The sequence below is a fragment of the Budorcas taxicolor genome, chromosome X (genome assembly GCF_023091745.1).
Source record: "Budorcas taxicolor isolate Tak-1 chromosome X, Takin1.1, whole genome shotgun sequence".
Classification (NCBI taxonomy): Eukaryota; Metazoa; Chordata; class Mammalia; order Artiodactyla; family Bovidae; genus Budorcas; species Budorcas taxicolor.
Window position 1 is genome coordinate 76,196,001 of NC_068935.1, and position 22,650 is coordinate 76,218,650.

The 22,650-nt window shown below is 38.2% G+C and overlaps 1 protein-coding gene across 1 annotated transcript; it reads left to right on the forward strand.

Moving 5' to 3' along the window:
• The first annotated feature begins 18,179 nt into the window (after nucleotides 1-18,179).
• On the forward strand, nucleotides 18,180-22,357 carry RLIM (ring finger protein, LIM domain interacting). The gene is made up of 3 exons (XM_052663736.1): nucleotides 18,180-18,348; nucleotides 19,211-19,294; nucleotides 20,775-22,357. Exons 1-3 carry the CDS (start codon nucleotides 18,180-18,182, stop codon nucleotides 22,355-22,357), a joined length of 1,836 nt encoding a protein of 611 aa, XP_052519696.1.
• Nucleotides 22,358-22,650: the final 293 nt, after the last annotated feature.

Consider the following 22,650-nt stretch of genomic DNA (forward strand, 5'->3'; position numbering starts at 1 on the left):
AGCCACCAGGGAAGCCCAGTAAGGGCATGGGGGAAGTTGTGATTTCAGATAGGGTGGTTAGGGAAGTGTTTTCTGGGGAGATGACAATTGAGAAAAGGTTTGGGTGATGAGAGCAAAGATATGAAGAAGAAAATGCCAGCCCAAGTAAAGTTGTAGAGGTGGGAACAAGTTTAGTTCGCTGGAAGAATACTAAGAAAGCCAGTGTAGCTGGACTGTTACCTGAAAACACAGAAAGCAGAAAAATGAGAAAAGAAACGAGATAACACTCTAAAACTGTAGTTGTTTTTCTTAACTGTGAAAACGAGAGTTGTTGCTTGGTAGCTCATACTGTACCTTCTTTCACGCATTACTATCTAAGAAAGGCCTTCCTTGGTGGTGGTGGTGGTTTAGTCACTAAGTCGTGCCTGACTCTTGGGACCCCGTGGACTGTAGCCCGCCAGGCTCCTCTGTCTATGGGATTTTCCAGGCAAGGATACTATAGTGGATTGCAATTTCCTTCTCCAGGGGATCTTCCTGACCCAGGAATCGACCCAGGTCTCCTGCATTGCAGAAAGATTATTTACCGACTGAGCTACAAGGGAAGCCCATGTGTTGTTTTTCTTAACTGTGAAAACGAGAGCTGTTGCTTGCTAGCTCGTACTGTACCTTCTTTCATGCATTACTATCTAAGAAAGGCCTTCCTTAACCGCCCTTAAATTCTAACGGTATCAGATTTTCCCACCCTTTTACAAACACCGCCCCTTCTCAAGAATTTCAGAATTACCGTCTGAGAGAGGCCACCTCGGACCACTCTTTTTAAAAACTGCAATTCCCATTTGCCGCCACCGGGCTCTCTCCCACCCACCTTCCCTCGCCTTATTTTTCTCCCTAGCATTTATCATTAATTTTATGTACTATATATATATATAATTATTGTCCCTCCCCCCAAGAATAGAAAGATACACAAGAACTGGGATTTTGGTCTGCTTTAATTTGCGCTGTATCCCCAACATCTATACTAGTGTCTGACACCTACAGTTGGCATTCGATAAATGTATTCGAATAAAAGTAGGATGCTGTATTAACCGGTCCTGACTGTGTGAATCGACGTCAGGTTAGACTAATATCGCGTTTCTCACTCTCTGAAAAGGGCTTCCAGCAGTCATTCGGTGACGTCCTCCAGATTTCAAAATGGGAAAGGTTCTCACAGCTCTCAGAATTTCTCGCCACAATTCAAAATGGCGGAGGAGGGTGGGGCCTGTCACATGGTGGGCGGCACAGCAGCTTTCCTTTTCCAGGCCGCGGCCCGCCCTGCCGCGTCGTCAGCCGGCCACCTCCTCCTCTCACCGAGGGTTTTTCAAGGAATCGCTTGGGATTGGATAATCGGCTGGGACTGGATAATCGGCTGCGGCTGCGGGGCCAGGACGCGGCATCATCACTTCCTGTTGTGGGCAGGCATTTCCTGTCGCTGCTTGGTAACAATGGGGAAGATAATGGCTGCCTGAGCAACGTCTCCGGGCAGGCGCTGGGCTAGAGGCGGGTCTCGACCAGCGACTCATCGGAGGCGGGCTTGAGAGCTGCGGCAGGGGAGGCGCGCAGGAGCCCCGGCGGCGGTGGCGGCGGCGGCGGCGGCGGCCGAACCGACCGAGTCGGATCCCGACACCAAAAGCGAGTAAGTGAAGCCTTGGGAAATGGATGGCGAGCGAGAGGAAGACAGCGAAGCCCCATCTGCTGCTTTCTCTCAAAATGGCCTGACTGGTGCATCGTGGCGGAGGCTCAACGCCGCCTCCGGACCCCAGGCACCGGTTGCTGCGGGGGGCTCCGTGGCGTAATCTCCGCTGCCATTTTAGCTGGGTGTATAGTCGACAGGCTTTTTGAAGAAGGGGAAGGAGGTAGGTAGTACTTCCTCTCCGTGGCCGCGCGAGCCGCAGCTGGGGCCCTCCAGAACCTTAAGAATTTGGGGGAGGCGATTTTCGAATATTGGCCTCAGGCATGAGAATCTTTGATCGTCTTAGGTTTTCCTCTCCTCTCTGGAGACTTCCTTCGCCTCCTCCTCCTCCCCCTCTCTTTTACATGGCGGGCTTGGGTTTAGGAAATGGGGAAAAAATCAGGCTGCTCTAAGTTAGATGCTGGGAACTCTTGGGCCTTTAGATTTCCCAGGATTTGCAAAATCCCATTTTGAGCCTTCTGCTTCTGCAGGGCACTATCAATTAGGCGCCCCCTGAGGCCACGATGACATCTTCCCGGAGGATCTAAGACAAATGTGGTTTACTCCTTTGCTTGAATAACCCTGGCGTATCCTTTGCCGGATACCACTGCACGGATTCCCCCCAAAAGGGAGGGAAAAGCCGTTGCGTGTTTGTTGTTTTTCCGTGGCTGAGGGTGGGAATTGGGCCAAATGATTTTGAAGTGAATTTCCGTTCAATCCGTGCACAACCCAACCCCTCCCCCCTCAAAAAATGCCTAAGGGTCTCGGCTTCTGCGGGCGGTACCTGCCACGTACGCCATAGCTTTAGTAACTAGTATTAACCGGTTGGGCTTCTGCTTCCTGAATACTCCGTCCCTTTTTCCCTTATGCTGATTAATTTCAAGATGGAGGAGACAGCCACGTTCCTTCCCTAGACAGTTTCACCATACTTATTCCACAGGTTAGTCCGGGAATCTGAGGCCTAGCAGGCTTGTCTATTTAGGTCGTTCTTTCGTTTTGCAGAAAGAGGAAGCATTTATATTAGGTTGTCATTCAGTCTTAGCAAGGCCCCACAATAATTATTTTTTTGCTGGAAATAAGGAGCCCGCATTTCCTGAATCAGAATTAACTGCAGTGGCTTTGGATGATTGAAAGGAGGAAGAAATAAACTACTACTAATCAAATTTTTTTTAATTCTTGTCATTATTGAAGACAAAATACACTTATCACCCCATCAGGTACATTATGTCCGTCCTGGATGACTTGCGAGCAGGCTGGCACAGTTCTCGCTGCCCCAGAATCAGTTTTCTAAGTTGTAGAAATAAAATACCCAGGAAGACCAATCTAAATATTTTTAAAATTTTATTTTAGGATACTCTTCTCTTACTGAAAAAGTGTTTTTCTTTAGCCTAAGATGTCCTGATGATTTTTCATACTTTAGTTCCTGCCTTAGGCTAGTGTAACGTACCAAATAAGTTCTTGAAAGTAACTGTGAGAATCTGAAAATAATTACTGATCTGATGCGTAAAAGCCCATTTTAAGTAAGTTTATATTAAAAGGTAGATGGGCTGTTAACCTTTAAAAGATATCTTCTATCTAACATATAAGATTGTTGGTTCCCTCTGACCTTCTTAGTCTCCCCAAATATCCTAATACTAATGTGGAATTAGGTTGAATTATGGTGGGTGTGTATCTAAAATACATAGGATATGTAATTTTTAGGATGTGTCTGTTTCAAAGAAAATGTCTATCTTATAAAAGAGGAAGAATAATGGATTCTTTTTTTTTCTAGAGCAGAGAGTGAAGAAAACTAAAATCCAGTTTATTGTATACAATACTATGTCATAACAGTCAGGTAATTTTATTTTTTGTTGCGTCTCCTGATGATTTATGTGTAGAATGCATGTTTTAAAATATTTATTCTGTTTTGGGGTCCCTGTAATTGAATGGGCTTCTTTGATATATGTTAGTTGGTGTCGGGCATTCTTAATGGTCAGAATGGGTGTTTTTCACTGGGAATTCAAAGGGTAGTGTTTCTGAGTAGCTGGAACCTCATTAGTGCTCTGTCAATTTTCTTCTTTTAAAATAATGTCTGAAATTTACCAGTACCTGTATAGAACGGAAAGAACAAAATAGAAATTTGCTTCCTTTAATCACTGTTGGAATGGGATGAGTATAAATAAATAGTATTTAAACGTTTATTGAATAACTAAATGAACCAACAGTAGACTGTATTACAGGAATATAATCTCAAGTTATTTTGTGTGACATCTGATATTTTTGCTTCAAGATCCAGAAAGTCATAATATATAATACTCTAATTGATATCAGCCTCTTTCATCATCGTTGTTAAGGTAACCACATAATTTATTGCCCTAGCTAGGATGCTTTTAAGAGAAAAAGGAATATTATTTTCCTGGACAACAGGTGGAAACCAGGATTGTCCCATGCAAATTAGGATGGGTAATTAGCCCAAATTCATAATTAATCTGTATTGAATACTTATGTGCTAGGTCCTGTGCTTCACATGTGTGATTTTGTAATCTTACAGCCAAGCTTCATGAGGATGTTACCTGTTTTACAGAGTAACTGAGACTCAGAGGAGAGATTAGATAATTTGTTCTCTATTAGATAATTTGTTCTCAAAAAGCTAATAAGTGGTGGGAGCCCCCATTTTAACCCAGGTCTGTCTGATGCCAAAGTCAATAAACTTTTATGTCCTTAGACTTGTTATTAGAAATGCAAAGAAAATGAAAGGTTGTAATAAAAAAAATCTATAGGTTAAGTTGCATCTAAAACTTCTGTTAACACTCGAAGGAAATTCGCTTTATGAAGCAAGTGAGACTTATTTAACGATTGCACTCTTTTTCAGTCTGTCAGGGTTCTTGTTTCAGCTGTTACTGCCTGTAATATAAATTGATAAACAATTTAACATTAAAAGTGGTTTTAAGAAGTAGCTTAATAATGAAGTGATATCTAGAAGTGTTAGGCTGGTTGGATATATTTTTCATGTTAGTGAATATGTAGTGAGGCCTTATATACAGTAGATCAAATGGGACATTTGCATTTATCAAATTACAATGTGTGTATTTCTTTTTCTGTAGCTCTAGTGGATTGGGAAATAGCAAACCATTCATCAACCTCCTGGTCCCTTGATTTACCATAGAGTGGATAACAAATTAGAACATGAAAAATCCTCTGTCAAAACCAGACCAGTGAGATGGTAGAATTTTGGGTCAGTGCCTAGGACTGCGACATGTTTTTCTTTTGTAAATCTATTTCCATAACATTTCTTTGCTATACAGACATTTCCAAACCTTATAGCCCATTGATTTTTAAAAGTATCCAGTTTGCATGATCCTTTGACATTTTGTGTAAGAAAGCAATAACACTTCTATTTTTTTCTTTCATTTTTTTGAAATAGAAGTTTCCCAGATAATAAAGCAATTTATTTTAGAGGTAAAAATCTTGACAATCTTAAACAGTTTGGGAGTATATTTGTAAACTTGAGGTTTTGCTGTACATAGTCTTATATTTTGGGTTTCCCTGGTGGTTCAGTGGTTAAAAAAAAAAAAAAATCTGCCTGCCAGTGAAGACGTGGTTCAGTGCCTAGGGTCGGGAAGATACCATGGAGAAGGAAATGCCCACTCCAGTATTCTTGCCTTGGAAATCCCATGGACAGAGGATCCTGGCGGGCTGCAGTCCATGGGGTTGCAAAAGAGTCGGACATGACTTAGAGACTGAACAACAATTTCTTGTATTTTAGTGCTTCAACTCAAGGGTTTAATTTCATTAGTCAAAATATCACATACATATGTTTGGAAGACTAATATCTGTAGATAGTACATGTGTGTATATAGATTTGTGGACTTACTGCAGTAATTTCACAGCAGCAGTTTGGACTGCTATTACAGCATTTGCATGATGATGAACATGATCCATTCTGTGGTGGGAAGGAGATATTTGTGTTCAGTGTTTTCAGATTTTTCTGAAATGAAAAATGGTCTCTTTCCTCTTGCTCTACATTTGATTGTGTGAAGAAAGGGTTTAACTCGTAATTACATTTTTCATTTTGTATTGACCAAAGTTCCTGTTACTGTCAGTTACATTTGAGGTCACCTTATAATTTATCCAAACTGGGACACTTTTAAGAGTGAAAGAAGGCCATATTAATAATCACTGTAAGACAGCAGTTGTAGACTGCTACTCATATGGACAAACTGGGTATATATGGTCACCTTTGTCATCATTTCTCTGTAGGAGCTCTGGTTCAGAAATCACAGTTGTCAGTGTGTTTGGTTCTGTAACACAAAATTATTTTCCTCAGACAATATAGGAGTCATTTGTGTAGATATTTTTCAGTCACGTGATTTTAAAATAGTTCATTTTTGGTGGAAAACTTCTATCTTAAAAAATAGTACTTATTTACTAACACCAGAATTGGCCAGTAATCAATGACTTTTGCATTAAAACATTTTAAAAATAAGCGCATGAGCCTTTTGGGTTTTTGAGTCATTGACTTCTTGCAAATAATGAGAAATCAGAATTGAGTTAGTGTGCATAAGACCAAATGCTAATTTAGTGGCATAGCTTGAGACTAAAAGAACATGAACTGGGTAATCGAAGATTAAATTCCGTCTTAAGTACTTGAGTGAATTGAAATGTCATAATGGGTTCCTTTTTAAACTAACTTGTTCCTGTGAATTTGGCAGCATTTGGCTTGGTCTCCATCCTTTGATTTGTTGACGTTCTTAATATTCTTTTGATTTAGCTGTTTTAGAAGGTTGTTGTCATTAGAATTTTTTGTGAGCTGCAGAATTCCTGCCTAGAGATTAAACACATGCTGAATCCTTTTTTTTCCTGATGTCCTTTTCAAGTGATAAAGATAGAATACAAGTGAGGCTAAGCTAACATTGCCATGCACATATTTTATAATCTCATACTTCTCTAGTAGTATCAGCAGTGGCAGAAGTTTTAGTACCATCCTCCAATAGGCCAGTAATGGAAATAAATTGTGTGGGTGGTGAGAGGTACTGTGTAGTAAGGCAGTGAAACATAAACCCTACCTTATTTTTTAAAGAGGAATGCTTTGTATTTGCTTTTTTTAAAAAATAAGGTAGTCATAAAAAGAGAGAGAAGTGTACGAGTAAAATAGCAGTGAGAAAAGCACAGCTTTTAAGCTTACATCCTAGTTATTCATGTTGTTTCTTGACCTTTATTTTTCCAACCTATATTGTAATGTGATGTGGGTTATATCATAGTCTGGATTCTTAGAATTGGAAAGGTGTCTTGTAGATAGCTTAATCCAGTACACTGATACTGATGGAGATCCTGAGATGCAAAAGGTTAAATAATTGGCCAAATTCACATAGTTAATTTTACAGCCAAGACTAGAACCTAGTATCTTCTCTTTTTTCATTTTCACAGAGCTGAATGCCACCCTGCTACTCAGTCAACCTTTGATTTGTTGGCTGCAAATGCTGTAAAGTTTTAATCATTCTATATAGGAAAAATTCCCAACACTTCTGCTAACTACATATACAATGGTATTTTATATCCAGACCTCAAATTCAGTAGTTCTTTGTGACTTGGCTTTTTTTGTTGTTTTTAACTATATTAAGTATTTTTCATTTTGATGATGGTATTATTGACCTGACATTTTCTTTATACACAAGACTTGCGTGTCATTAAATCTCACAGGCTCTGTGAGGTTCTTAATGAAGGAAAAACTGTTGCAAACAGAATAATGCCTGCCCTTTTTTCAATATGACACATTTTTATGTTGATACCTATTTTTCTTTTTTTTTTTGGCGTGTTGTACTTTAGGACACTATTGAATTTTGTAGCTTGTTTGAACACATCCAAAAGGTGACAATGCCCAAAATAACTTCAGTAGTTGGTTGACATTAGGTTATCTTGATTCCTCCCTCCTGTACTTTCTGATTTTTAAAAAGAAGTGATTTCTTCCAGACTTAATAGATGTGGTTTATTTTAAAATTGATACTCACACAACCTTTTGAATTTCAGAATTCATTTTTTTATGTCTGTTGTTTTTTAACTCTATAGTGCCTTAAATCTTAATTGATGGAGTATGTCCATTGAATATAGTACGTGTGCTTAAATTTAGCACCAGATCTCCTCACCCATTAATACTGAACAGTATGTTTTAAGTGACTTTTTGCCCTAACATCATAACAGAAATACATGTTTTAAAGATTAGTGTACGTGGGTTAGGAGAATTAAATACTTATAGCAGTGGTCAGAAACATAGTAATGTGCATAGTTTATATTAATATATGATAATTACTATAGAAGAATTGAAATCATTAAAAATGCTTTAAAATTCTCAAGGTGAATAAAATCTGCTTTAAACTCCCTAATTATAGAATAAATCTCAAGTTGGTTTTCTTGCTGGCTTTTCCTCCCTGGAATTAAATTTACCTGACACAGTCATACAGTTACTGACCAGATGAGTAGTTTTTGAAATGACTGGGCAAATTTTCTAATTTGGCTACTTACTTTCCAGGAATGGATTTGGCTGTATTGGCACACAGTACCCTGAAAGAAATAAGGTTAATAAAATATGCTATGCATCTGAGGGGCAACTGTATTTAAAACAAAAATACTAAAAGTTGACTTGTTTAAAAAGAAGCCCTGGTGAGTTCATACTGCTTATAAAAGATGTTTTGTCATTTTGGAAGTTTTCATACCAGAAGTGAACATGAACTAAGTGAAAGTAATGAAGTTGCTCAGTCATGTCCAACTCTTTGTGACCCTATGGACTGTAGCCTGCCAGGCTCCTCTGTCCATGCCTCAGGCAAGAATGCTGGAGTGGGTTCCCATTTCCTTCTCCAGAGGATCTTCCCAACTTAGGGATCAAACCCGGGTCTCTCACATCGCGCAGAGAGATTCTTTACCCTCTGAGCCACCAGGGAAGCCCCAAACATCAACTAAAAAGCTGATAGTGAGGTTGAATACATTGGACATGCCTGTGAGGATTGAAGGAATGTATTTTTAAGGTATATGGTCTTAGGATATATTGGGAGGCAGTTGACCATTTATTGAAAAGTTGGCTGGATTTGGAATCAGGAGACCTGGATTTAATTGCTGGCTCTTACCATTTACTAGCCTCATGGCCTTTGGTAAATCGCTTCCTCTCTCTGTGCTTCTGTTTCCTATCTGTAAAATAGAGTTTGTGATTCCTACTTCATAGAATTGTTGGAAGGCTTAAATGAAATATAGGTGAAAGGGCTGTATGAATAGGGCAATGGATATTGCTTTTAACTAGGAAGAGACCTAAGTGATTTAAAAACAGTTACACATTTTTTTCTCTTAAGTTTTATTGGTTAAGTTTTCATAAAAATATTTAAGTTTAAAGTTGACTGATAACTATATTTAATCCAAACTTTCTGACTGTGCGCATGAATATTATAACTCAGTATAAGGTAACTGAATGAAAAGATTTAAAATTTTCTCATTTATGATGATAGAAGGAGCCCAGAGGGTATGGGGATTCTTTTTTTTTCTCATACCTAATTTAGACTGGAAGTGTACCACAATGTTGTTCACCACAGAGTAGAATCTATAAATGGTAGACCCGTTTTATTAACATGATCTTTTCACACCAAAATGGAGAGAGATCTGTATTTGATCATTTGAACTGCAGTCTCCTGACATCTTTGGCATGTTTTAACTTTCTGAACTTGTGATTTAGAATTATTACATCTTTTCATTTTTTTACCGCTTAGGTAGTGAAGGCACTGCTTAAAATGAGACCAGACTCACTGGGTGTATGTTCGTAAGATGATTTTACAAGGCATTTGAAGGCATTGCTTACATTCAAGATTTCCTTTTTTTTTTTTTAATGTAATTAACTTCTAGTCCAGTGGACCTTGGCAGGTGTTAAATCTGTAACTCTCTAAAGCTGTAACATTTGTCTTGCCAGTGCTGGAATCTCTTGACCTCCACTCCCAACGCAGGCAAATGCAGAATAAAGCAGAAAGAATGAATGCTTTGGGCAAAAGTAGGGAAGCAAATAGGCTTTTTCTCTCCCTGTGCCTTAATCAACTGCAAGAAACGAACAGCATTTTATTTTTTTTTCCTTGATAAGAAATTACTTTAATAATTCCATTTGTTGTTCAGTCACTGAGTCATGTCTGACTGTAACTCCATGGACTGTAGCACACCAGGCCTCCCTGTCCCTCACTATCTCCTGGAGTTTGCTCAAACTGAGGTCCATTGAGTAAGTGATGCCATTTAATCATTTCATCCTCTGCTACCCTCTTCTCCTTCTGCCCTCCGTCTTTCCCAGCATCAAGGTCTTTTCCAATGAGTTGGTTCAGCTTCAGCATCAGTTCTTCAGAGAATGTTCAGGGTTGATTTCCTTTAGAATTGACTAGTTTGAGCTCCTTGCAGCCCAAGGGACTCTCAGGAGTCTAGAGCACCACAATTTGAAAGCATCAGTTTTTTGGTGCGCAGCCTTCTTTACAGTCCAACTCTCACATCTGTACGTGATTGTTGGAAAAATCTTAACTTTGACTATACAGACCTTGGTCAGCAAAGTGATGTTTATTTAATATGCTATCTAGGTTTGTCAAAGCTTTCTTTCCAAGGGGCAAGCATGTTTTAATCTCATGGTTGCAGTCAGCATCCACAGTGATTTTGGAGACCAAGAAATTTAAATCTGCCACTGCTTCCACTTTTCGGACCAGATGCCATGATCTTGGTTTTTGTAATATTGTTTTAAGCCAGTTTTTAACTAATTAATTTAATTAACCCAAATTAATTTCTTGATCAGTTTTCTATAGTACATTACTATATTTCTAATTTTTTCATGTGAATAAAACATTGAAGTTGAAAAAATTTTACAAGAATCTCACATGAATATTGTCTTAAGGGAAAAGAAGCTTAAAGTTTAGAGCTTCTTAGGACTTCTGGACCATTTGGCCCAATATTTTTCTTTTTCTTTTTTTAGCCTAGGAAATAACACTTTATTAATACAGTTTCTTTCCACAGTCCTTTCCAACTCCATCCATTTTAAATGGAAATCTATACCTTAGCAAAAAACATGGTGTGTTCTGTTTAATGAAGCCTTACCAGTTTGATTGCAATTTTGAAATAAATGAGTGTGTTGCAAGGATGCCATGTGGGGAAAATAATTTCCTTTATTTTCTCTGGTGTAGGCAGGGGGAAGGGAGAGCAGCATGTTACTATGAAAGTAATAGTAATTTGGATTTGTTTACATGTTACTTTGTGTGTCTCATTGTTAAAATTTTGAATTAAAAAATAAACCAAAATAAAAATCCCTCTTGAATAACCCAGCTTCTAAACTCATCAGGCAGGAGCTATTTAGGATTTAGCAGTCTCCAAAATCACAGTGTTGAGAGGGTTTTGAATAGAGGTATGATTTTTTTTTTTTTTGGGTCCCTAGTTTCCATGTAGGAAATATTAGAATTTCTAGGTCAAGGGTGAACTTGAAGCTTGGTGATTGTAATTAAGAATCATCTATTCCGTGTGTTTTTGTAGAGTATTCATCATTATCTTCCCTAGTGACTCAGATGGTAAAGAGAGTCGGTTTGCAATGCAGGAGACCCATGTTCGATCCCTGGATGGGGAAGATCCCTTGGAGAAGGGAATGGCAACCCACTCTAGTATTCTTGCCCGGAAAATCCCGTGGACTGAGGAGCCTGGCGGGCCCCAATCCATGGGGTCACAGAGAGTCGGATATGACTGAGTGACTAACACTCACCTCACCCTCACTGTTATTATTTTACTTTTGCAGAGTGTAAAGGGGATTCATAAATAGTGGGTTTATAGAGCAGAAACAATATATTGGGAACACTTTAGAGCTGTTTCCATATGTGGAGTTTCTCTAGCTTATGAACAAATTCTTTAAAGCTGCATGCATTGTCCAATATGGTAACCTCTAAGCACATGTGGCTACTGGACACTTGAAATGTCATTAACTGGAACTGAACTTTTAATTTTTTTTCATTTTAATTAAGCTAATAAACAATGTAAATTTTTTCCATTAAACATGACTTGTTTCATTAGGACTGCATTTCACTTTAACCATTGAAAATTTAGCATCCAATTTGAGATGTGCTGTAAGTATAAAATACATACCAAATTTCTCAGACTTAGAATTTTAAAAAAGAATATAATACATCTCAATATTTTTTATATTGATAATGTGTTGAAGTGATCTTTTGGATCTGTTGGGTAAATAAGATATTGAAAGTGAAAGTGGAGCGTGAAGAAGTTGGCTTAAAGCTTCAGAAAACGAAGATCATGGCATCCGGTCCCATCACTTCATGGGAAATAGATGGGGAAACAGTGGAAACAGTGTCAGACTTTATTTTGGGGGGCTCCAAAATCACTGCAGATGGTGACTGCAGCCATGAAATTAAAAGATGCTTACTCCTTGGAAGAAAAGTTATGACCAACTTAGATAGCATATTCAAAAGCAGAGACATTACTTTGCTGACTAAGGTCCGTCTAGTCAAGGCTATGGTTTTTCCAGTAGTCATGTATGGATGTGAGAGTTGGACTGTGAAGAAGGCTGAGCGCCGAAGAATTGATGCTTTTGAACTGTGGTGTTGGAGAAGACTCTTGAGAGTCCCTTGGACTGCAAGGAGATCCAACCAGTCCATTCTGAAGGAGATCAGCCCTGGGATTTCTTTGGAGGGAATGCTGCTAAAGCTGAAACTCCAGTACTTTGGCCACCTCATGTGAAGAGTTGACTCATTGGAAAAGACTCTGCTGGGAGGGATTGGGGGCAGGAGGAGAAGGGGACGACAGAGGATGAGATGGCTGGATGGTATCACTGACTCGATGGACGTGAGTCTGAGTGAACTCTGGGAGTTGGTGGTGGACAGGGAGGCCTGGCGTGCTGTGATTCATGGGGTTGCAAAGAGTTGGACACGACTGAGTGACTGAACTGAACTGAACTGAAAATTAGTGTTTAAAAAATGTAAAAGACCTTGTGAGGCAGGAAGTGACACTAGTGGCACAGGCAAATGCTGTGTGCAGAGACAGTTGAAAAAAATTGCTACCTGAGGTAGTCAGTAATAGCTTCTTAGGTGGTAAGATTTCATTGAACCTTGAGGGGTGAGTGAAACTGGGGAGAGATTAAACGGAGGGCTGAAGGGAGAGCATTAGAAGTGTGAAGATAGTAACGTACAAGATGTGTTGGAGGGAAAGGATGGGGCAATATAAGTGGATTGGTCTTGTTAAGAAAATGTTATAACAAAATTGTGTCACTGGGAATATGTGGCTTAGTATGACCCTAGACCCAGAATTGGAGAAGGCAGTGGCAACCCACTCCAGTACTCTTGCCTGGAAAATCCCATGGATGGAGGAGCCTGGTGGGCTGCAGTCCATGGGGTCGTGAAGTTGGGCACGACTGAGTGACTTCACTTTCACTTTTCACTTTCATGCTTTGGAGAAGGAAATGGCAACCCACTCCAGTGTTCTTGCCTGGAGAATCCCAGGGACGGGGGAGCCTGGTGGGCTGCTGTCTGTAGGGTCGCACAGAGTTGGACACAACTGAAGCGACTTAGCAACAGCAGCAGCAGACCCAGAATAAGGAAACCAAGGGACTGTCTATCCTTAATGACATTTTAGTCCAAAGGGTCTTTTGAAATCAAGTCTGTTCAAACTCCTACCTAATATCTAGCCTCTACTTGAATACTTCCAGAAATTGGTAGTAGCTTACTTCAAGAGACTGCTTGCATCTCTACTTTTGGACAGTCTTATTTGTTTGACTATTAAAAGAGAATTATTTGCTTTATATTTCTTCCAACTCTTGGCTCTAATTTGACCCTGTGGTTTGCTCACTTATATGTTATAACTCCAAATATTTGAAGGTGGTAATCATGTCCATTTTTAGTGTTGTCTTTGGGTTAGACATTTTCAAGTAAGTCAGCCATTTATTTTATGGTATTCCGTGGCTTCTCACCATCTTAGTCACTCTAGATATTTTCTTGTGTTTGTCAGTGCCCTTTTGGATGTATTTTTAATGTTTCAAATACTCTACATGTAGTCTGAACAGCAAGTAGCATTGACACTGCTACCTATTTTTATCTGAATACTGTGACCTAGGAAAGGTTTGTCAACCTGTGACTCCAAGGTTTCTTAACAGTCAAGTCAAACATGCTTTTAACTGAGCTTTTGTTAACTAAAAACTTCAGGTCATCTTCATGTTGCCAGGACAGGTCCCCCTCTCCCCATCAGCTTGATAACCCTTAAAGTGTTTAAAGTAGCACATTTACCATCATTTTTGTTGATTTCCACTCATCCTCACAGCCCACTGAGAATTCAGGATTTTTTTTAATTATTATATACATCTTCATTACTAACTCCCAGCATTGAGTTGTCTATAGATTTGGCTGGCATGTCTTTGACTTGGTTCTTTTCAAAATGCTTAAGACTGGGCTCAGTCTTTGAGAGTGGTATTCAGCAACTGTGAATCTGTTAAATTGTATTGTCATCAAGCTCCTTGCTGCTCAAACTGATTCTAGGATTAGCAGCGTCAGCATTACGTGAAGGCTTACTTAAAATGCATGCTCTCAGGCCTCACCCCCAATCTACTGAATCAGAACCTGTATTTTTACAACATTTCCAGGTGTTTTGTTTGTATGTTGAAGTTTGAGAAGCATGGATCTAGCCTATATTTCTCCATAAAATAGGATGCAAAAACTTCTCAGACTCTGTACAAAAACCAAGCCAGACATTTCAGCAGTATTATCCTGATGCCTCTATCAAAAAGTTTCTCAACCTTCACTGTGCAGTGGAATTACCTGCAGAATTTAAAATGTCGCTGTCTGATTGGCCCCAGAGAAAGCTGCTCAGGTGATTTTAATGTGAGAATCTTGTAAAGCAAGTTCTATGTGAAAGAAGGCTATGTAATGCAAATGAGGTTAATTTGACAGTGAATTTCACTTCTGGTGTGAACATGTTTTTCTACATGTTTGCAATATATTTGATAGTCTATAGCAGAATTCCATGCACCACCCCCCCCCCAGGTTTTGTGCCAGATTTTGCTATGTTATAGTTTATTGACGTCACTTTCTTTGCAAATGAGATCATCTGGTATCCCCTGTTCTCTGATTTCTCAAAGATTGGAAATTTTGCAGTTTGGATTTTGATTTTTTTTTTTTTTCTTTGAGAAACTTGGTTTTTTCCACTACTTCCAGTTGGAAGATGATTCTCTTTGCTGAATAAGATAGAAGTTGAGTGCCTCTACCTACCATCTTCTATTAATATACCATCTGTACCGGAGGCTTAGTAAAAGATCTCATTCTTATTTCAGATTTGTTTTTCAAAGCCATTTAAAAGCTCTTTCCCATACTTTTGAAAGTTTCTGTTCCTTGTGGGCTTTAACCTCTGACGCTATTTTTAAGACTGTGCCATTCTTGTAGCAGTCCTTGGTATGTGATTTTTCTGTTATCTTTGGTTCCTGTCCTTCAGATGTCAGAACTTATCAGAAATTTTTGCCTTCTTTGAAAGCTTTGCATTCTTAAAGCCTTTCAACCCTACTGAGTTTTCAGTTTTTAGAAATTATTTTCAGAACTATTTATTGATCTATTCCTTCATAAGTGGACTTGGTCCTTTCATGTTACTACTATTCAGAATATTAACTGCTTAATATTAGCCAAGTGTGATTTTCTTTGGTTTGGGAAATTATGGCTGAACTTTCTTTGTGCTTTTCTGTATTTTTTTTTAATTAACTGTGTTCTATTTATTACCAATACTAAGTTGTAGAAAATTTTGGCTTGTTTTTTTTTTCATTGCCTGGTCCCTATAACGTTAATGGGTGTTTTATTTAACCTGTTGACTTCTAGTCTTACAGTTTCAAGTTATTTAAAAAACAGCATCTTTCAGAAATTTATATAGTTTAGTCTTACCAAAATTGAGAAATCTTAGTTATGAAATTAGGAAACTCCAAAAATATTAAGGTCTCTCTCCCTTTTCCCTTTCCTTGAGGTAATTCATCTTGTTTAAAGAATGATAAGAATAATGATAAGAAAAACAGTGGAGAGCCAGATGTGCCCATGTATAGACTAAAATTTGTTTAGACTCATCAGACAGGTAGACAGTCTTCTTTGTTTTTTTAATATCTGAAAGATGGCTTGTTTTTATTTTTCTGTAGTATTGACATAAACATCCAGATACTTCATGTTTTGTGTGTTGGATTAAATCGTAGTACCAACATAGATTACTGCTTTTCCACAAATCAGATTTTCACATGTTTCTGAGTTAACTTTTATTTTGTCATTGTGAACTTGAGTCAATCTGGGTTTGGAAGGAAAAGAATATTCTATATATATATTTCCTAGGGCTGTACAAATAGTGAGTGACAATTAAGTTTTGGCTAATTTTATGTACTATCCAGAGTAGGGGTTGACAAACTTTTTCTGTAAAAGGCCAGATAGTAAATTTTTTTTCACTTTGCTAATCAGAATTGAATATATTACATAGTTATTTATATAAAAAGAGAGAAGCCAAATTTCCACAGAGTTTTTCTTGATGTAATAATAAATGAGTACAATGTTTTATAATACAGGTCTACTAGTGAGAAGAATGGTATTCTTTTTGGTAGGATAACATTTTGCTTAATTGGGGCTAAACATTCTTTATCATCAGAATCATTTGCAGATGTCCATTTAGTGTTTTCTGATTTGAAATGAGATTTTACATATTTCGTTGTTGAAAATGTCTTCACACATACAAGTACGCTATCTAATCAATATACAAGCGTATGATTTTAATTGTAAATTTGCCCGACTTGATATATTTTTGCTCTACGCATATTTTTTTTAACCACCATTTCAGTTGTAACACATCTTCACAGATTCCACCTCAGGTTGTGCTGAATTAGTGTTTCTTAGCTTCTTTGAAAATGTTATCACCTGTAGTTAGTTGTTCCATGCAAACTATTCAGAGACTACTTCTTTAGTTACTTCAAACTCCTCAAATAACTTGACTCTTTGAATAAGCAACTGAATAGTATCGGTTATATTTGTCAACTCGTCAAGAACCAAAGGGGACTACTCATTTGCTTCCTTGTTTTTCACTTGATGATTGATATATCCCAGTATCGTCACTTTTTGAGCAACTGTTCTCATTAAAAGGCTAATAATCTTAAACCAGTTTATTTTCTGTGGACTATTTGTTTAGCTTCTGCAGTCAAACACAATTTAGCTAACATATCATTGATAAATGTCTTTCCTTAGCCAACAAATGAGCCACCTAGAAACTTACTCTGGTTGAAGCTTCATTTTTTATTTTTGTGAGAAAATATTTTGTGATATTTGTTTTAAATTTTCTAATTTTTCAGACCATAGGTTTCCTGTAAATTGAAAATACTATGATGAGTGCTTAGTCTAATAATATTAATGTATATTTTATTATTTTAGCACAGGTACAGTTTCAGTGTCATTGCATTATAAATAAAATACTTGCCATCTACACTAATAAAATAATCCATATCCACTGTGCCTTTAGAGATGGTACTCAGTGTTCATCAAGTTTTACTGGAATACAGCTGGACACATTCATTTACATATTGTCTGTGGGCTGCTTTCTTCCTCTAATGGCAGAGTTGAGTAGTTGTGACAGACTATGTGGCACTGTCACTGCTTTGCACTGGTGATCTGTGCACTGCAAGTCACGGTGATGCAATTATAACTTGACAGCATTTCAAGTGCCATGCTTATACTGTAACATTTTTCTAAATTACCAGTGCACACTCATAGTATTAAATGGAGAAAGTGGGCTTGACCATTAGCAGTTTTAGAACTTCTATTCTACATGTCATATCTCTGTGAGAGGCAGTAGAGCATAGAGAAACCTGAATTCAGATTGTCCAGATTCAGCTTCTGGCCCTGTTACTTGTTAGTTGTGTAACCCTGATTAAGTTACATAACCTCTCTATACTTTAGTTTCTTCATCTGTAAAAAAAGAATAACAATAACAACAGTGTTTGTGCACAGTGTCATTGTGAGGACTAAAAAACAAAAGCAATTATAGTGCCAAGAATTCAGTAAGCTGCTTGGGTCTAACCTTGTTGAATAGACACCGTTCAATTCTTGCTACACTGCTGAATTCTTACCTGTATTTCTCTAACCAAACTTTTCTCTGGACAAGTAGCTAAGAATTTATTTATTTGATCTCATATAATTTTCACACATCACAAAATATTCTCTTAGAAAAACATTTAAAAGTATAATAACCATTCTTAGATCTCAAGGAGAAAAAATAGTCACCAGGGCTAAGTTTGGTCTATGGGCCATAGTTTGCCAACCCCTGACCTAGTCTTTTCCTAGTATAACAGTGCTTTTCAGTGTTTGTATTAGGAAGTTTCCATTCATATGAGGTCTTAAAATTCATGTCTCAACCTGAATTCTGGATTTTCACACAATTAAAACTGTTATATAGAAAATATACTGACTTTTGTTTTCAAGAGTGATCTCCTTTCTCCTTTTAGATAATTTTCCACTTGTTCATCAAGATGGAAAGCTCAGATTGTAACGATAAAGGAAGTGGTGATCAGTCTGCAGCACAGCGCAGAAGTCAGATGGACCGATTGGATCGGGAAGAAGCTTTCTATCAATTTGTAAATAACCTCAGTGAAGAAGATTATAGGCTTATGAGGGATAACAATTTGCTAGGCACGCCAGGTATGCAGTGTGTAGTTTAAAGATTTATATATATATATAAATTGCTGGTCTTTAAAAAAACAGCTGTTTTTTAAAAAAATGTTTTGTTTACCATTGTGAAGTATGATTTTAATACCAGGGATATAGAATGAAATTTACTGCTGTACTTATTACTTGATTTTATTCACTCATATTTGGAATTATCCTATGTCAGGATTTTTAGTGAGGAATTATATTATGAATTTATAGTAAGCTGAATTGAAAAGAGTGGAGCTGAACAATCTTTTTGTTATTTATCTTTATTTAACTCTACTAGACAGTGGTCTGGAAGAGCTAATGGGAACTTTGGTTCTTAGGACCTTGGGTAAAACAGTCAGTTATTCAGAAATTTGTGCTTGGTTATTCTTTTTTGTCTCATTAGGTCCCATTTGATTCTAGTTAAAATTCATTATATCACTTCCTCCTCATTTCTATTTAATTCTATTAACGTTTGAGTGATTGCTTAAATTTTAAAAGGTAAGGTGTTAGCGTGGTTATTATGAGATGGAGTGTATTTTGAGCCAGGAGTACCAGACTTGAGTCAGAATGCCAGAGTTGGCATTCTTGCCCTACTATATATTAACGAATCAGCTCACTCACTCTGAGTTTCTTTGTCTTAAAATGCAGATAATATCTATCTCCCAGAGTTGCATTTTTGAAGAATGAGATATTGTATCCAAAAGCATATTGTAAACTGGAAAGGAATACACATAAATAAAAGTTGTAATGTCATGCTCTCAAATAGGTGAATTTTACTCAGGTTCCTACTCTTTGGTTGTCATCTCCGATGGATAAGTCATTGGATTTTATTTATAATTTTGCAAATATTTTAAACTGTTCTCAGGTGAAAGTACTGAGGAAGAGTTGCTGAGGAGACTACAACAAATTAAAGAGGGCCCACCACCACAAAACTCAGATGAAAATAGAGGTAAGTTTTTCTTGGGAGAGGGGTGTAAAGGATGAAATGGATAAGGAGCTTCCTATGATAAATGACAGCCAAAGATAATCCAAATCAGTAGCACAAATTAATTTGGTGTTAAGTAACTGCTCATAAAAAGAACTGGCATTTTCTTGATATTTGGTGAGAATGTTAGCTTTTTTTTTCCTGTTTCACCTGTGGGATTATTTTGAGTGTTAATTGGGATATAGGAATGTCCTGTCTTAAATGTGATCATTTTTCTTTATTTTCCACCTTCATTGAAATTTCCCTGTACCCACTGAATTAGTCCTTCCTTATAAACCTGACTTCCTCACCAGCAGAAAGGTTGCAATCTCTAATCTGATGGTTCTCAGTCGGGTATAATGTCTGGAGACATTTTTGGTTGGGAGTTTGCTGTTTGCTCTAGTGGGTGGAGGTAAGGGATGCTACTGCTGCTACTACTGCTAAGTCACTTCAGTCGTGTCCGACTCTGTGTGACCCCATAGACGGCAGCCCACCAGGCTCCACCGTCCCTGGGATTCTCCAGGCAAGAACACTGGAGTGGGTTGCCATTTCCTTCTCCAATGCATAAAAGTGAAAAGTGAAAGTGAAGTCTCTCAGTCGTGTCCGACTCTTTGCAACCCCATGGACTGCAGCCTACCAGGCTCCTCTGTCCATGGGATTTTCCAGGCAAGAGTACTGGAGTGGGGTGCCATCGCCTTCTCCGAGGGACGCTGCTAAACATCCTAAAATGCACAGCACAGCCCCCACAACAAAGAATTATTTGGTTCAAAATGTAAATAGTCACACTGTTAAGAAATCTTGTTCTTACTCAGGTCTGGTGTTTCTCCTTCAGTGTGAAATACGATAACAATTAGGTTGTTGAATGTGCTGTATATGTACTATGCTAGGTTCAGACTCTTTACTTGTTCTGATCTCTAATTTCATGTTAATTTAAAATCTTGGTAACATGAAGAAGTAATCTTGTATATATTTTTGCAATGTCTAAAGCAGTCCTATAGTTTTTAAATGTCTTGTATTATCCAAGGCACTTAAGTCAAGAGCCCAAAGAAATGTTGTAGGCTAATAAAAATCTAATCAAAAAATGCAATTTGAACTAAAATACTAGCCCTGTACCTTAACTGGTGTTTTACCTTATTTGATTATGTTAGTGTTTTGACAGTGGACTGAAAAAAGTGTCTTCTGACAGTCCCCAGTGGTACACTAGGCTCTGTATACAATGCTAAAAATAGACTTCCTCCCAATTCCCTGTATAAAAAAATGATTTAAATTTCTCTAGGATTCGCTTGCTGTTTTAAAATGGAATTGAAAGTTTCCTGCTTTTACTTGCCAATCAGTGCAGTATAGTTTAAAAAAATCTGTAAATTGAAATTTGTTCAGAATGTTTTTCTATTAATAATATAAAGTTTCAGAGTATAATTTCTTATTTTTAATAGTTCCTTTTCTCCCCTCCCTGTTTAAAAAACAGGTGGAGACTCTTCAGATGATGTATCTAATGGTGACTCTATAATAGACTGGCTTAACTCAGTCAGACAAACTGGAAATACGACAAGAAGTGGGCAAAGAGGAAACCAATCGTGGAGAGCAGTGAGTCGGACTAATCCAAACAGTGGTGATTTCAGATTCAGTTTAGAGATCAATGTTAACCGTAATAATGGGAGCCAAAATCCAGAGAATGAAAATGAACCATCTACAAGACGTTCTAGTGGAGAAAGTATGGACAACAACAGCCAAAGACAAATGGAAAATGCACGATCTGAATCAACATCTGCAAGGCCACCCAGATCAGAACGAAGTTCAACTGAAGCATTAACAGGAGAAGCCCCACCTACCAGAGGTCAGAGAAGGGCAAGAAGTAGGAGCCCAGACCATCGGAGAACCCGAGCAAGAGCTGAAAGAAGTAGATCACCTCTACATCCAATGAGTGAAATTCCACGAAGATCTCATCATAGTATCTCATCTCAGACTTTTGAGCATCCTTTGGTAAATGAGACTGAAGGAAGTTCTAGAACCCGGCACCACGTGACATTAAGACAGCAAATAAGTGGACCTGACTTACTAACTAGAGGTCTTTTTGCAGCTTCTGGAACAAGAAATGCCTCACAAGGAGCAGGATCTTCAGACACAACTGGCAACGGTGAATCTACAGGATCAGGCCAGAGACCTCCAACCATAGTCCTTGATCTTCAAGTAAGAAGAGTTCGTCCGGGAGAATATCGGCAGAGAGATAGCATAGCTAGCAGAACTCGGTCAAGGTCTCAGACGCCAAACAACACCGTCACTTATGAAAGTGAACGAGGAGGTTTTAGGCGTACGTTTTCACGTTCTGAGCGAGCAGGTGTGAGAACCTATGTCAGTACCATCAGAATTCCAATTCGTAGAATCTTAAATACTGGTTTAAGTGAGACTACATCTGTTGCAATTCAGACCATGTTAAGGCAGATAATGACTGGTTTTGGCGAGTTAAGCTACTTTATGTACAGTGATAGTGATTCAGAGCCTAGTGGCTCAGTCTCGAGTCGAAATATGGAAAGGTCAGAGTCACGGAATGGAAGAGGGGGTTCTGGTGGTAGTAGCAGTTCTGGTTCAAGTTCCAGTTCGAGTCCTAGTTCCAGTTCCAATGGTGAAAGTTCAGAGACTAGCTCAGAGGTATTTGACGGCAGTAATGAAGGAAGCTCATCATCAGGCTCATCAGGTGCCAGGCGAGAGGGTCGACACAGGGCCCCAGTAACATTTGATGAAAGTGGCTCTCTGCCCTTCCTTAGTCTCGCTCAGTTTTTCCTCTTAAATGAGGATGATGATGACCAACCTAGAGGACTCACCAAAGAACAGATTGACAACTTGGCAATGAGAAGTTTTGGTGAAAATGATGCATTAAAAACCTGTAGTGTTTGCATTACAGAATACACAGAAGGCAACAAACTTCGTAAACTACCTTGTTCCCATGAGTACCATGTCCACTGCATCGATCGCTGGTTATCTGAGAATTCTACTTGTCCTATTTGTCGTAGAGCAGTCTTAGCTTCTGGTAACAGAGAAAGTGTTGTGTGATTAAGGTCTGAACTCTCAGCTACGTAGCTGGTCTAGTGATGGGCAAACAGGAATCACTTGCTTTCTGTCCACTTTTTGAGTGGTGCTTAAATGTAAAGTAGCAACCAGAATTGAGTCATTGCTTTCTGAATGAGTCATTGTCCTTTCTCTAGTTTCTGTTCCAAAATAAAAGGAAATATTTAAAAGCAACATGTTAGGACATAAAAATCTGACTTCAGTATCAGTAATTGTTATTACTGATGATTTATCATATACTTGTCAGTTTCTCCTTTGTTATCTTAAAAGGTCTGCCT

What these genes read in the sequence shown, in the direction of transcription:
- RLIM (XM_052663736.1), top strand. Translation starts at nt 18,180, where the DNA reads ATGGAAAGCTCAGATTGTAACGATAAAGGAAGTGGTGATCAGTCTGCA. An exon ending in CAATTTGCTAGGCACGCCAG is followed by an intron (nt 18,349 to 19,210) that starts GTATGCAGTGTG and finishes AACTGTTCTCAG; the next exon opens with GTGAAAGTACTGAGGAAGAG. An exon ending in AAACTCAGATGAAAATAGAG is followed by an intron (nt 19,295 to 20,774) that starts GTAAGTTTTTCT and finishes TTTAAAAAACAG; the next exon opens with GTGGAGACTCTTCAGATGAT.